Source organism: Melanaphis sacchari, unplaced genomic scaffold (assembly GCF_002803265.2).
Source record: "Melanaphis sacchari strain LSU unplaced genomic scaffold, SCAv2.0 Contig1439_pilon_pilon, whole genome shotgun sequence".
Taxonomy (NCBI): Eukaryota; Metazoa; Arthropoda; class Insecta; order Hemiptera; family Aphididae; genus Melanaphis; species Melanaphis sacchari.
The window spans coordinates 407,906-422,470 of NW_020270613.1; the positions used below are offsets into that span (position 1 = coordinate 407,906).

At 27.6% G+C, this 14,565-nt stretch overlaps 2 protein-coding genes across 2 annotated transcripts; one reads left to right on the forward strand and one right to left on the reverse strand.

Annotated features, from left to right (window-relative positions):
- The first annotated feature begins 424 nt into the window (after positions 1–424).
- On the forward strand, positions 425–5,028 carry LOC112591815 (juxtaposed with another zinc finger protein 1). The gene is made up of 5 exons (XM_025335753.1): positions 425–1,049; positions 3,714–3,902; positions 3,970–4,081; positions 4,147–4,275; positions 4,356–5,028. The coding sequence occupies exons 1-5, from the start codon at positions 950–952 to the stop codon at positions 4,645–4,647; spliced, it is 822 nt and encodes a 273-aa protein (XP_025191538.1). The 5' UTR covers positions 425–949; the 3' UTR covers positions 4,648–5,028.
- Positions 5,029–7,137: 2,109 nt separating this feature from the next.
- Positions 7,138–10,299, reverse strand: LOC112591779. Its single transcript, XM_025335696.1, has 5 exons — positions 9,984–10,299; positions 8,470–8,564; positions 8,196–8,400; positions 7,729–8,123; positions 7,138–7,663 (listed from the first exon to the last, which is right to left on the reverse strand). The coding sequence occupies exons 3-5, from the start codon at positions 8,257–8,259 to the stop codon at positions 7,277–7,279; spliced, it is 846 nt and encodes a 281-aa protein (XP_025191481.1). The 5' UTR covers positions 8,260–8,400; positions 8,470–8,564; positions 9,984–10,299; the 3' UTR covers positions 7,138–7,276.
- Between the last annotated feature and the right edge of the window lie 4,266 nt (positions 10,300–14,565).

The window sequence follows — 14,565 nt, forward strand, 5'->3', positions numbered from 1 at the left end:
GTACAAATATCATTGATATTTGATATTATTCCTAAGCTGTATAACTTTATCTAAAGTTATTAGTCACTAATGATAGAAATATTTAATAATTTAATTGAGTATCAAGGTTATGTCTATGATATACACTTAAATGTTAAACGATTAAAGAAATTTCAAAAACTTGTAATCACATATCGATTGGACAAATAACATAAATCTGTATAGTACAACATCATTATATCCGCAGTTTAAAAATAACATAACTAAAATAATGTAACTTATGTAACTATAAAAACGCGTTGGCAAATAGCAATAATAATAAAAATTAAAAATAATTAGTTTAGTAGGTACTAGATATAATAGACATTCGATTCGACCGCCACCGCTACAGCACACTCATAGTAGCACAGTCCCCACCGACTACGCGGGACAGCGGTTGCGGTACACATTTCAGCAGTGTATCGGTTGAGGTCACAACGACCACCAGTGAGACCCAAAGTGCGAAACGCCACCGCGGTTACGGTAGTTCTACATCTCGACCTAGAACGATTTTCGTTTACGCGAAAAAAATAAATAATTTTCGCTGTAATAGTATTGGGTTTTTGTCTTGAAAAGTGAGTTCCACTGCTAGACAATTAACCATGGACGCTCAAAGATGATCATCGACCCATCCGTACTAACGGCAACGATTTTCTAACAGAAAATACAATTTTGCCATGAAAATACAGACTTCAACAAAACTTTGGCGTGGAGGACGATCGACGACCGCTGCATAGTGCTCGACAGTTCGGGCGTTTCACACTTTACACGGCAGACGGGTAGAGCCACATTGAAAAACAGCTGCCGTTCGTGATTCTTTGGTGGGCGGGGGGACCGCGCGTGCAGTCGGCTAGTCGCGATCAGCTGATAATCACGCAGCTCTGTTAACACCCAGAGACCCTTGTGACTTTCGTTCAGCTGCTGGATATAAATGGCCGTATTCCTGTTAAATGAATGTAAATTCAACAACTGCGGTCTATGCTTCAAAAACCTTTACGATCTCATTCAGCACATCGAAGACAAACACATAGGTAAAAAAACAAAAACTTTTCATCATGTTTCGCCGTCGTCGTATGGATTGACGCGACGAACGTTCCTACGCTGGCGACCTTTTTATTATATTATTTTTCACCTCTATGCCCGTTTTCATTTCCCTCCCGATCTCAAACCGACGTGATGACCTTTCCGTACCGACACCAAGGACCGCGTTTCCACCGCCGATGCACCGTCCATGGACTTATGTGACCTAATTGTGCATTGATTTAAATTTAGATCCTTCCCCTCCCTCTGCAAAAATAAAAATTCTATGTCCCTCTTCCTCGGAGTACTTTATACGAGATTTTTTTTCGACTTGGCGGAAGACGCTAGGTTTTTTTTTGTTCCTTATGCTTTTTTTTTCTATATGTAGCCCAAAGCCCCAAAAAATGTTTCTGTCCGATATCTTCCGTGTTGGATTTCAGCAAATCCTTTGATCAATTAATTACCCCTTTAATAAATAATTTCAAACATTTATTTACTGACTGATTATTAAAGATAACTAATTTTTTAAGGCTATTTCTTAATTGTATTTATCAAATAAAATTATACTGATAGTTCTTGTTGCTTTAAATTTTATTGATAGTTGTTCACTTCATTGCAGTTCATAATCTTTTAGACTTAATATTATAATATTATACAGACTACATATTTCCCAAATCATTTTTATCATAATTTAATTACTCTAATTAAGACAAACCCTAGAAAATTTATTACCATAAATTACTTTTGTTTTTATATTACTCTAGGTCTATTTTTTTCAACTAGCTTTAAATTATTAAATACTTATTGAAGATGTATTTATATCATATGATATGATAAATAACTGAATGTTTTTAAAAACAATAATTTTTGTACTGTAAGTTGTTTAATATTCTTAGTTTATTATCAAATTTTAGTTCTTTTTTTTATGTTAATTATATTGTCCTTTTTATAATATGTGTTATAGCGATGATGGTTATTAAGCTTTATAAAAGCAATAATGAAACTATTTATTTTTTTAGGAATTCATATTATTTCTTTATCGTTTTTGAGTGTTTAATATGTGTCAACTTTGTAATAACTTTAACTGTAGCCTAAGTTATTATTTTTTAAAAAAGATTTATGTCTAGGATTGTATTATGATCAACTTAAATGGAGTATTTATATTAACTATTTATCAAGAATAATATGGAAATTATTTTATTTTAAAGATGTTAGATATTAAACATTTAAATATATTTTATTTAACACATTTGCTGTGGGATGACATCTTAAGGTTACAACATTTATTTTCAATTAGTTTTAATTTGGCCAACACTGGTGTATATTTATATACAATTGAGCCACAACAAATGTGTTAAAATGAAATATATTTTTTACATTATCATATTTAGGTATACAATCTATATTAGTCTTTAAGATTGAACCCTAATATAGCACTTATGTTAGTCACATTAACATATTAAAAGCAAAAGTTTATAGACAATCTAGAACATTTTTAATTAATCATAATTTAATAACAATGTAAAAATCAATGTTAATAGGTCACCATTTTCATATACCCATCAAAATTTAAACTTTAAATACTATATACTTTTTTTTTTTTATTATACCTTGTATATTATTTATCTATAAATTCAATGCATGGGTGCCTGTGAAAAATTACAATAGGACATAATCAAATCAAATACCAAAAAGTACTTTCAAGCAGGGCTGGATTTAGGATTTGTAGACCTCTAGGCTCAACTGTAGTATGTCCCTAGAGAGACTTAGTCACCTTTAAAAGATTTTCAAATAATTTTCTTCTCAAAATTGAGTGTAATGCAACTTTCTAACTTCTAATTTTTTGACTGAAAAAAATAACATTTAAAATATAGTATTACAGTGTAGATTTAATTATTAAATTGTAGTTAAGGTATTCAACAATTTTTATTAATATTGCAACGGTAATAATTAAATTAACAACATAATAAATAATAATAACTAGGTTTAAAGGTTTAAACTGTGATCAGTTTACGTCTTAAATTTGTTTGAAGTTAATTAAAAATTAAAATACCTTCATAATTTATTTTCTTAAAATATGGGATATGTGGTGTGGGCCCATAGACTGCAGCCTTTGTATTCTATGCTTAAATCCAGCCTTGCTTTCAATAAAAAAAGTCTATATTAAAGTCAAAATATTAATAAAATATTTATTTAAACTAATAAAAGTTAAAAAATTTCAAAATAATACTTGAAATTTAGATAAGGGGAGGGAAGGATAAATACTCTATCTTGCTCTTCTCCAGTTTCCCACGATTCATTAATTATTATTTATTAAATCAAACAGATATAAATATTAGGGGTTAAGTTAATTATTATTGTTAAATGTTTGAAACAATATTGAAATCTATAAAAATATAAATATTAACTATTTAGGCATTATGATCAATGGCATTAATGCATTTCTTTTGTACAATTAAATTAATTTAAGAATTATTTAAAAAGATTAACTATAATAGGGATAAAGATCATTTATATACTTATTAGTTATTAGTTATTATATTGTGTAAGTGGGAGTTGATTAAAGTATTTCAAGTTTAATAACAATAAAATCAGCTATAACATCAACTAATGTATTATTAATATTTCGGATGTTTAGATTTGTATAATATTCATTTGGATTTAACACATAATAGATACTGATCCTAAACCGATTGAGCTGATTGATCGCACTGAACAACAATGCTTGCCGCTCAGTTGTGTTATGCGGTTCTTCAGCGAGAATGTACACAAACCCGACATCGAAGCAGCAGAACCAGTCATTCAGCCCAAAACCAGTATTTTACCACCAGCACCCAACATATTCCATCGACCATTAAGAACTGGTAATTTAAAAAACGGCAATATTTTATATGTATGCATAGAGTTATTTATTTATGTTCTATTTTGTAGGTTATGAATCTGATAAAGGAGAAACTGAAAACATTGATCATGTTGGTGACAGCAGTGACTCGTGGTCTACTACATCAGATGCAATTGATGATGCTCATAAAAATGGTCCCAAGTAAATAATGATTAAATAACAATTAATAGCAATTGATCTGTTGTTATAAAAATTGTTTGTTTTAGTTCACAACAAAAAGTTAAAACTGAACAGCCAATAAGACCATTTGCTTGTCCAATTCCTGGTTGTACTAAAAGGTATAAAAATGTTAATGGAATAAAGTACCATGTTAAAAATGGGCATACAAATGGCAAGTGAGTTGTGTTAATAATTAACAAATTCTGTTTCAAAAAAAAAAAAAAAAATGCTTACAATTTAATGTAAATTGTTTTAGAGTTCATAAGAAGTATAAATGTCACTGTGGCAAAAGTTATGTGTCTATTCAAGGACTCAAATCGCATGCAAATGGTATGCATGCTGGCACCAAGATGACATGGCTAACAATGCACAACGGTGAAACTATTCAAGTACCTGCCACACCACTTTCGCCAGATACTGTGCCCATACGTGCGGTCACATTAAAACACGTACCACGCACCACTGCAGATGCTAACCTGCCGCCTAAAACATTAGTCATCACTAAACCTCCTCCGTCCAACATTGAACCTCCCATTGTTGAATCATAATAATAATGCAGGAGAAGTTTATGAAAACCGTATTCCTATTAGTAAAAATTACCAGGAGTTCCAAAAGTCAGTCGTCATATTTAATGTTTTGTCGCTTGATTTTTTTTTTTTTTTAATTTGAAGTAATTATTTTAGTTTATTATACTTCCACAAACATTGTTTGTTATAAAATAAATATATAAAACAAATGTTCAAGTATTCAGGAAACATGTTTAGTACAGTTATGTGTAGTTGGATGTCTAGGACTAAAGCCTTTTTAAAGCTTTAAAGCTTGTGCATTTGTTTATTACGTTTTATGTCGAGCTGTGTATAGTGTATGTTACCTTAAAGACTTGATTGTTATTAAAAGAGTCAAATATTGTTAACAATAAAGTTATATATATAAAATAAATAAAAAAATAATTAATTGTTATTTTAAATTTGCCTTTTTATTATAATTTTGTTTAATTTTTATGTGTTTCCTGTAAGTTGATTGTATGCACTTTAATAGTTGATATATGTCAAATAGTTCCTTTGCAGATTGTTGAATATCTACAGACATTGTATGGCTCAATGTCAATATGTGAAATACTTTTAAGTTTTTTCAATAGATTGTTTATTGTTTACAATAATTTATTTAATATTCAAATGTACCTTTCATTCAGTCAAATACATTTTATAATTTTTAACATATTTTTATAATGAACATTTTAAAAACAGAGTCAATCAATTTGGCATAATTGCTTGTTTTTACTAGTAAGTCCAAAAATGAACCTTTTGAGTCTTTCATTTACACTATATTACTAAGAATTGAAATATTAAATATTATTTTATTATGTAATATGTTTGTCAAGACGGATTTAAGTCATTGTGAACTATATGATCGCATAGAACGACAATTTTTGGAGAGTGGCATGTTTTTATACGCAGTGAAGTTTTAATTAATATTTTATTTTGTCCTTTTATAGAAAAATACTTAATTTTTTTCTTGAATTTTTTAATTTCAAATTTTTGAAAGGTTCATTTGGATTTTGTTTTCGTTTATTTGTACATAGCAAAGTAATATTTATTTTTACATCAAAACACTTTTTATAAACTTACGGGCTACATCAAATCACCTGAAAAGATTCAGATTCAAATATACTAAATTAAAATTAAATATTAATGTTAAAAATTTAGTTTTATTTTATTCTATTTAATTAATGCTTTAAAAGTAATATAAAATATTTTTTTCTGCATATTTATTATTTTAAAGGGTATATTTATACAAAATAAAAGCAATATCTCTAAGGCTTTTAGAGTATATAAATCAAAGCCCTAGTCATTATTGTTTTATGTTATGGCTAATTAACAAAATTTTATTAGTTTCTTTAACCCAGTGTTTCTCAAAATAGGGTTTTATTTGAATTTGAAGCTATTAGTACAATATCATTAGAATGGCATTACATCATTATTTGTATTGATGTAGATAATTTTTGAATACAATTATTACATTAACCTACTATTTAGTAATTCATATTATTCGCATGGTCCACATACATCAATTTTCTTTTAGCAGTTCTAAATAAAGCCTTTGGGCTTTGGAACTGAATTTAAAGTTTACCATTACATAATATCTTCATAAGACCATATATTGGATTAACATCAAAGATTGAATGTTTAGGCTCTATATTTTCCTGAAAACTTTTCTCTTAATTGCCATTTATCTTAGAAATAGCCTCTTATCACTGAACTAATTAAATATGTCAACATCAAATTAAGCATTAATTAATGGTAAAAATCATATGGTATAAGAGAACAAGTTTTAAATAATATTCAAGGTTTTTTCTAATCTCTATATATTATTTGAATTCATCAGAAGTAAAGCCAATTCCAAACATTTTATAACCTCTACATCAATAAAATTAAATAAAAATTTAAGTAATATTTGTGATAAAGATAACATTATTAATGTTATGGTAAAATTGGTAAAATATTTTTATAATCAATGGTTATTGTTATGATTATGATTTGATAATGTATAGTATTTTGTTAATAACAAATTTGTAAGAACTTGTACTTTCTATTATAAATTTAATGCTAAAACATTTTGTAATACCAGTTTGATATGAATACAAGTGGTTTGCCAAAGTAGGTATTTTTGTGACATACCTCAAAATCAAAATGGACAAGAACAATAAAAACTTTTAAAAATAATTATACTATTTAGTGAAAAAATTAAACAAGTTGTAGATTAAAAGCTAAGGAGCGCGGGTGGTCAAATGGTAGTTTGCTTTAGGTTTAACATACCACCAATTCTTAAGGTTATAATTGTTATTATTTCATAAAAATAACAAATCAATGATAAATGCATTATGTACCATGATCCAAAATAAGAATTATATTTTGCTAGCTCTAAGATATTGAAAAAAAGTTATATTTAGATTCAAAATGTAATACATAAATTAATATAATTATTAATACTACTTTAATTCAAAACTTAATTGTTATCTTACATACTTTCATGGAATTATTTATTATTATTTGTTGCGATGAAATGTTTACAAATTAAGCACACAGATTATAATATGTAAAATAAATCTCTATTACAAGCCTGAGATTATTTTTTCAGTGTAATTAGATGAGGTTAGTACATGAATATTTTTTAATATTATTTATTTTTCTTTGTCATAATTTTTAATAAAGCTTGTCTCATATCGTTGACCATTTTCTCTAGTTCTTCAGCTTTAATAGCCAATCTTCTGTTGGTAGCTTCCAATTGACTAGCACTGCCATTTAATTCATTTTCTCTAGCTTTTCTTGTAGCCCTAGACTTACGAGATGCTTCATTATTCCGGTCCCTCAGTTGTCTATACTTGTCATCAGATGAATGGTAATCTTCATTAGGCTTTTTGTGCTTAGGATAGTCATCATCGTCTGTCTGTATTGAAGCTGATGAATTACTACTACGTCGTTTTCGAGACCACTGAGAGGTTGGTGATACAGTTGTAACATCTTTGGGTGTAGGTACTTCAGCTAAATTATCTGTTTTTTTCCCCTGAAAAAAAAAAAACAATCATATATTAAAATTGAATTAATCATTAAGGCATGATATAAACTTACATCAAAAACATAAGCTAAAAGATTAAAAGCAGATTCTTGTTCAGTCAACGTTTTAACAACTTCTGGTGTGTTTAAAATGTCACCATAACTAGTTGACTGAATTTGTTGTAGCCCAACATCTAATTTAAGGGTAGAGTTTTTTCTCTTAGATATGGGTTGTTTAAAAGCTGTATCTTCTAAAGGTATAATTAGTTCTATCTCTGGTTTATTTATCTTTTGAAATTCGTCATCGATTGTGAAAACATTTTGAGGTGTTGAGAATGGCGCCAACAAAGCAGGAGCATCCATTTGAAACATATCTAAATACGGCTCGTCTTCTCTGTACATAGTTATGTCATTAGTGCTGTTACTTGAATTTATAATCCCGGGTGCTTGTCTATCGCATTTATTTTTTTCTATAGTGAAACACATAAATTAAATTTAACAACTCTGATTACAATTTGATGAATAATAAAACTAACTGTTATCTTTTGCACACATATTTAAAAATTCATCCACTAAGCCCTCCATTTTGGTGGGTGCATCGCACATTTGTGAACTTGAACTGGTCTCCAAGACCGTTTGATGTGTTGATGGCTGGAGCAATTGAATGTTCACGTTTGGGGTGCCGGTTTTCTCGACAGGACATGAAGATAACACAGTTTTGGATGCAGTAGAACATGATGGCTTGGTCTAGATAAAACAATATCATTTAGTAATAATAAAACATAGGTAAAATCTGTTTTATAAAATGGAACATACTTTTGGATTCGCTTTGGTGCTTACAAAAGTAATGGTGCTTTCGATTCACAACAGTAATACCTCCCTTTTACAGGAGACAGTATTTCAGAGCTCACCTGTTAGAAAAAAGATAATTTAATTAATACCTATGGTTAATCAATATGAGTTTATGTTTTTAAATTAAAATAAATAAATAAATAAATTATAAAGAACTTAAAAATAAAAGTGTTGTATAATAATTGACAAAAAGGACATTGTATCTATACGTCTCATCTGTCTTACAAATATAGGCACAACATAAAAAATGCGTGTTCAATAGAAACAATTTGTGTAGTTTTAATATTAAAGTGACTTATCATCACATTTAAAGGTAAGAACATTATCTGTCATCTCTGCAGATTTTTACAATATTTTAATTTTTAAAGCAGTCATGAATATGTAAAATACTATAAAATAAAATTGCTCATAATTTGCTAAACAATTAAGCTATCTTAAAAAATCAACTAAAGATAATAAATAATGTTCTATCATTAAATTTGATAATAGGTCAGTACATATCCAATTTTAAAGCTAACAATACATAATCAGTTCTATTGAATGAAAATGTGCATGTTGTACATATATTTAATAGAAATAACACACATGAGAGTAGTATCTTTGAAATTTGAATCAAAATAATTATTTAAAGATAATTTACCAAAGTCAAACAAACAAACATAAGTATTTAAGTAGTTATTATTAAAAAATTGTTTATACGTTAAATTTATTTTATAACTAATTTAAACTAAGATATATTTTATGGCCTTATAATGGATATGAAGATAAAATATATTATTTAAATTGACCAATGTATAGATCAATACTAAAATTAAGTTTGAGAATTAAATGGCTAATTATGTACAATTATAATTCATAACAGTATATCAGGTATATAATTTTTAGAATTATATTTGGCCTTGAAAATAATTTCAAGGTTATTTAATGTCACTTGTAGTCTTTAAAACAGTATTTACATACACGTTCTTAATTATTTTTCAGACTTTAAAGGCCTACCAACTATGTAAAAATTCATCATATCAAAATCATATTAGTTTACATTAAAATATATATATATATGCATATACGCGTTTAATAATTTCAGTTAGATTGAGTCTCAAAGATTTGTAAAAATTATTATTATGTTTTCATACGTTTGAACATATCTAATTCTGGTAAAGAATATAGATAGAATATAACACTCTACAAGTAGCGCAACACAAAAAAACATTGAAAAGGAAAGATGGAGAAGAGATATGTGAACTTGAATTATTTTAATAGTTCTTCACATAGAAATGAGCGCTTAAATATCAAATCCACGAACATATTATGATAAATCTATATGCAACTATCCTATCCATAATAATATATTTCTTTCTAACAAAGGATATTATATTATTTAATCACCAAAACAAAAAGGGAAAAGCGATGATAATAATAATATAACTAAATAAGTAATAGTAATAAAACTATATATCTATAACATTAAACTAACTTACCAGATGTGCATGCAAATTGCGACGCAAATCGGCGAACGTTGGACGCGTGGAGGGAGGATTAACAGAAAATTATTCTTTGAAAATAAAAACGTATGACGTTGTGGTACAAAAACGAAATATTCTTGAAAACTGTATTGTGACAGGCGATTTCTCTCGTTTGACGTTGGTGTGAAAAATTAACGGAGTGGCGAAAATTAGAAACACAGAAGCAGACGGTCGGTCGGTACAATACTGCGATTTCAGGTTTGTAAGTGAGCGGGCACGGGTTCGTTTTCTGGAGTATCGACGACAGCGCGGAGGAATTTCGCGGGAACGAAGCGCCCATCCGAAGTCGCGATGTGCCATTGGTCAATGAGGCACAATGACGTCATTAATCACCAATCGTAATTGCCGACATAACTGTTTGTCACGTCGCCCCATCGACGGCAATCTCCGGTGGCCAGTTTGTGCAACACATAATAACTATGCACCGCCACCAACCTCCTGCCAACCAGCTAGAAAAGCCGTAAGACTGTGCGACGTGTGCGTGTTCATCGAAGCTTGCCGCCGGTGCGGCGCCCAATGCCCACTGTTGTCCGTTATATTCCTAGTTCCTACCCAAACTTATATATTATATATTTTTTTACTCTCATGTTCTTATACGCGCTCAAAGTTTTACGACATTTTACTATTATTACAATATATACCTACTAGTCGGCTACTACCTACATGATATACATCGTGTATCGAGAAACAAATTGCTGCGTGTTCGTTTTTTATAGACGTTTCACCAGCTCTCTCTCAGACTTGAGCGAGGTCAGCGTAATATACTTTAATAATTTATGTGCCTATATTATAATATGTTATATAATAATATAACCTCCAAATAGAGCCTCATTCGCACGTGAATAAAATTCCAATCAAGGATTCTCAAGGACAAACATTATACACTGTATAGTTACCAACTATATTTTGCCACTTGGCACTTATCAACTAGGTAATAACTATAATAATCGTCTATTGGATATTATTCATATATAGGTTCCGCTAGATAGGTATGAGATAGGTACCTAACTCTTATAAGCTTGGCATTTTATAAGGAGAAATAAACCTGGATTATTCGTTTAGTTTTTTTATAACACTTCAATGAAAAATATTTTGTATCCGTAACAGTTTACCATAATAATATAGATACCTCCTGTATAGTGCATACTATTATATAATATACATCTAATATCTACCTAGTACATACAATTTTATTTTATTGTTTGGTATCCAGCTTCCATTATGTCTATACTCACTATACTTCAGTCTCCAGTATCATATTATCTATCTATACCTAGTAGGTAACTAATTTTAAACTAGGTACCTAGGTATGAATATATTGAAAAATTGTAATTTGCATTTTTTCATAATTTCGTAAACAAATTAAAAGTCGGAGGTTATACCACTTGTACTTACATATTCTTACTCACCCATTGAATTGATTGATTTACTAAAATCGTTTAAAAATTTGTTTTACTTATACCGTTCGTATAATTTTTATAAATCAAAGAATGTTATAGCATTTTTTAAGTATACTGCTCTTAATAACTTCTTTGCAAACATATATTTACTATTCCAGCTCATTATGTAAATGTAGATATGTGTAAGATTTTATGATTTAACCTTAAACCAACAAAAACTATTACAATGGAAAAAAAAATTTTTTTAAATTATATAAGTAGGTCAATAATACACATTTTTTAAGAACAATTATAAATAGTACACATTGTTTTCAATCTGTCTACATAGTAAAAAATAAAACTTTAAAAATAATAGTCTTATAAAAATCACTTTATTATGACTTATGTCGACATGTCGTCTCATTAAATATGAATAATATCAAGTCGTTAGGTATTGTAAAATGTTTACGCAGGTAAATTTGGCGCAAATTATTTGTCGGAAAACGAATTAATTTTCCTTGGAGCAAATGGCAATGTACATAAAAATTAAATTCAAAATACAATTTTTATAATTAATTTAAAAATGTTTATATTATAAATAAATATAGCATATTATGTATTTTATTAAATAATTTACAAAAAAAAAAAAAAAAAATGCTTTTTGTTTTTTTAATATAATATGAATATTTGTGTCATGATATTTATAATTTAAATCTAATTAGTACCTTATCATATCTAAATATAATATATTATAAATTTACAAATAACTAATAAGGCATAGCTATGTATAGACATGATTATAATTAAGAGTGAACGTATCAAAAAATAAAAAATATACCTAATCCATTAGATATATGTTTTTTTTTATTAACATGCATTTTAAAAATTCAATAAAAATCGAATTCTTTGAAATAACAGATATATGTATCTCACATCACTTAAATTGTATACAATTTTATGTAGAATAATGTATTATAATTGAGTTAAAACATTTATATACATAACTTATTGCACTGATTGACTTATTGTAGAATAGAGAGTATATTACGTACTATTTATAATAGTATGTCTATTGTCTATTTTATAATCAATGCTTTCAGTTTGTTATTACAAACGTTGAATAAAAGCCAAAAAAAAAAATTAAAAATTAAGTATCTATGTAAATTATTTAAATCAAATTCGTACCTACAGATGTCTGCAATTATGATATTTACATTATTAACTCAGGGTTTTCTACGTGGATAAATAAATTATAATATAATTTAGTATTGATTGATAATTATATTAAATTATATACGTTTACATAATTAAGCCCGATTCACACTACAATATACTAGTGTATACGGCACGACATTGTCATGATTCTACGTGACATGAAACGAGAACAATACCATGATGAATTCACATTAGACCTACAATCTCAGACTTGTTACGATATACGACCAAATTTGGTTCCCTAAAATAACTTATGAAATAATCATTTTTCTTCCGCTTTTGTTTCTGAGAGGTTGTGTCTTTTACAATGTTATAAAAGTCTCCATTTCTAATATGACCATGATTGTTTTATTATTAGACGAAGAAGTTCATGAAATCGAAATTGTTAAAAAAAAAAATTAAAAAATAATCTAACCTATAAGTCTACAAAATATAAGCAAAAATACCTTGAAGAAAACAAAGAACAATTTCCAAATATTTTCATATGACTAAATTTCAGTTAAATGTTTTATTTTTAAAATCAAGAACAAAATCATCAAACAAAATACACATTTTAGAGAATCAATTTCTTATATAAGGAAAAAATTGCAGTGTACTTAAGGTTAGTAAACTGTTGAACATTTTTAATTAATTTGTATATTATATACTTAAAATAATTAAAAATAAATCTAATAATAAAATTGTATATACTCAAAATTAAAAACGTACAAAATATATATAAATGTGAGGAGGTATTATATTTTGAAAATATTTGTATTTTTATTTTATGTAGGTTTAATTAAAAGTTTTGCAATTGTATTTAAAGCTTTACTTAATATATTTATATATATTTATACATAGATAGAGGTTTAAATAAATATAATATTCAATATTTGGTTTGAGATTCTTAGTTGTAAAGATAACATAAAAAAAATTAATACTTTAATAAATTATTTTTTTAGGTTTTTACTTTTTAGGAATAAGGGATTCGTAGTCCGTACCAAACAATTGCTTAAGGTAATTTGACTGTTTAACCAATTGTATCAGAGGTTTGCGAAGCTATTATTTCAAATCTAAAAGAAATGACTGTGTCCATCTTTAAAAAAGGAAATTGGGAACGAATAACTAATGAATTTTGGGAAATCTGAAATTTCCCGAATTACATCGGTATATTGGGCGGCGAGCATGTGGTTATAGAAGCACTCCCTCTAATAGAAAAACCATAAGCAGACATCAAAGGGGCAAATATTTCATTAGACCCCCAAAAATCGAAACTTTTTTCGAAATATTATTATTACTATAGGTACCTATATACAATAATTATCTGTTAATTTTTTGAAAATTGTAAAATAATATTTTAACAACAAATGCCGCTAATAAATGTTTATAAGTAAATTATTATTGAATTAAACATATTTGGATTCGAGATAAATGACATCCGATAACATTTATTATCGTACAATAATATAATGGCATTTGTATAATAATGCTAGTTGTACATTTTTACATGCTGTTATTCGTCTTTTTATCTATGTATTTTTTACTTATATATAATACATTATAATAATGATCATTATCCATTTGTACCTGCATAACGTTATTAAACCAATATTTAAAAGTTTTGTCAGAAAATCAAACTATATTCCCTAATTTGCAAATACTATTTACAATAGCATTGACAATTTCAATCAGTTTGGCTACTTGCGAAAGAAATTTTAATGCAATGAAAAAAATAAAAACTTAGTTAAAGACATCGATGCTTTAGAAGAAGTTCAGCGATCTTTCTATATTATATATTGAAAAAAGATTTGTCCAAAAATATTAATAAAGATGATATTTTAATACCTTTGCCGATGAAAACAGATATTTGATATTAAAATAAAATAAATTACCTATTAATTATTTAAATTTATTAAATTTATATAATTTAGTGTTTTTTTATTACTTATACATATTTATATATT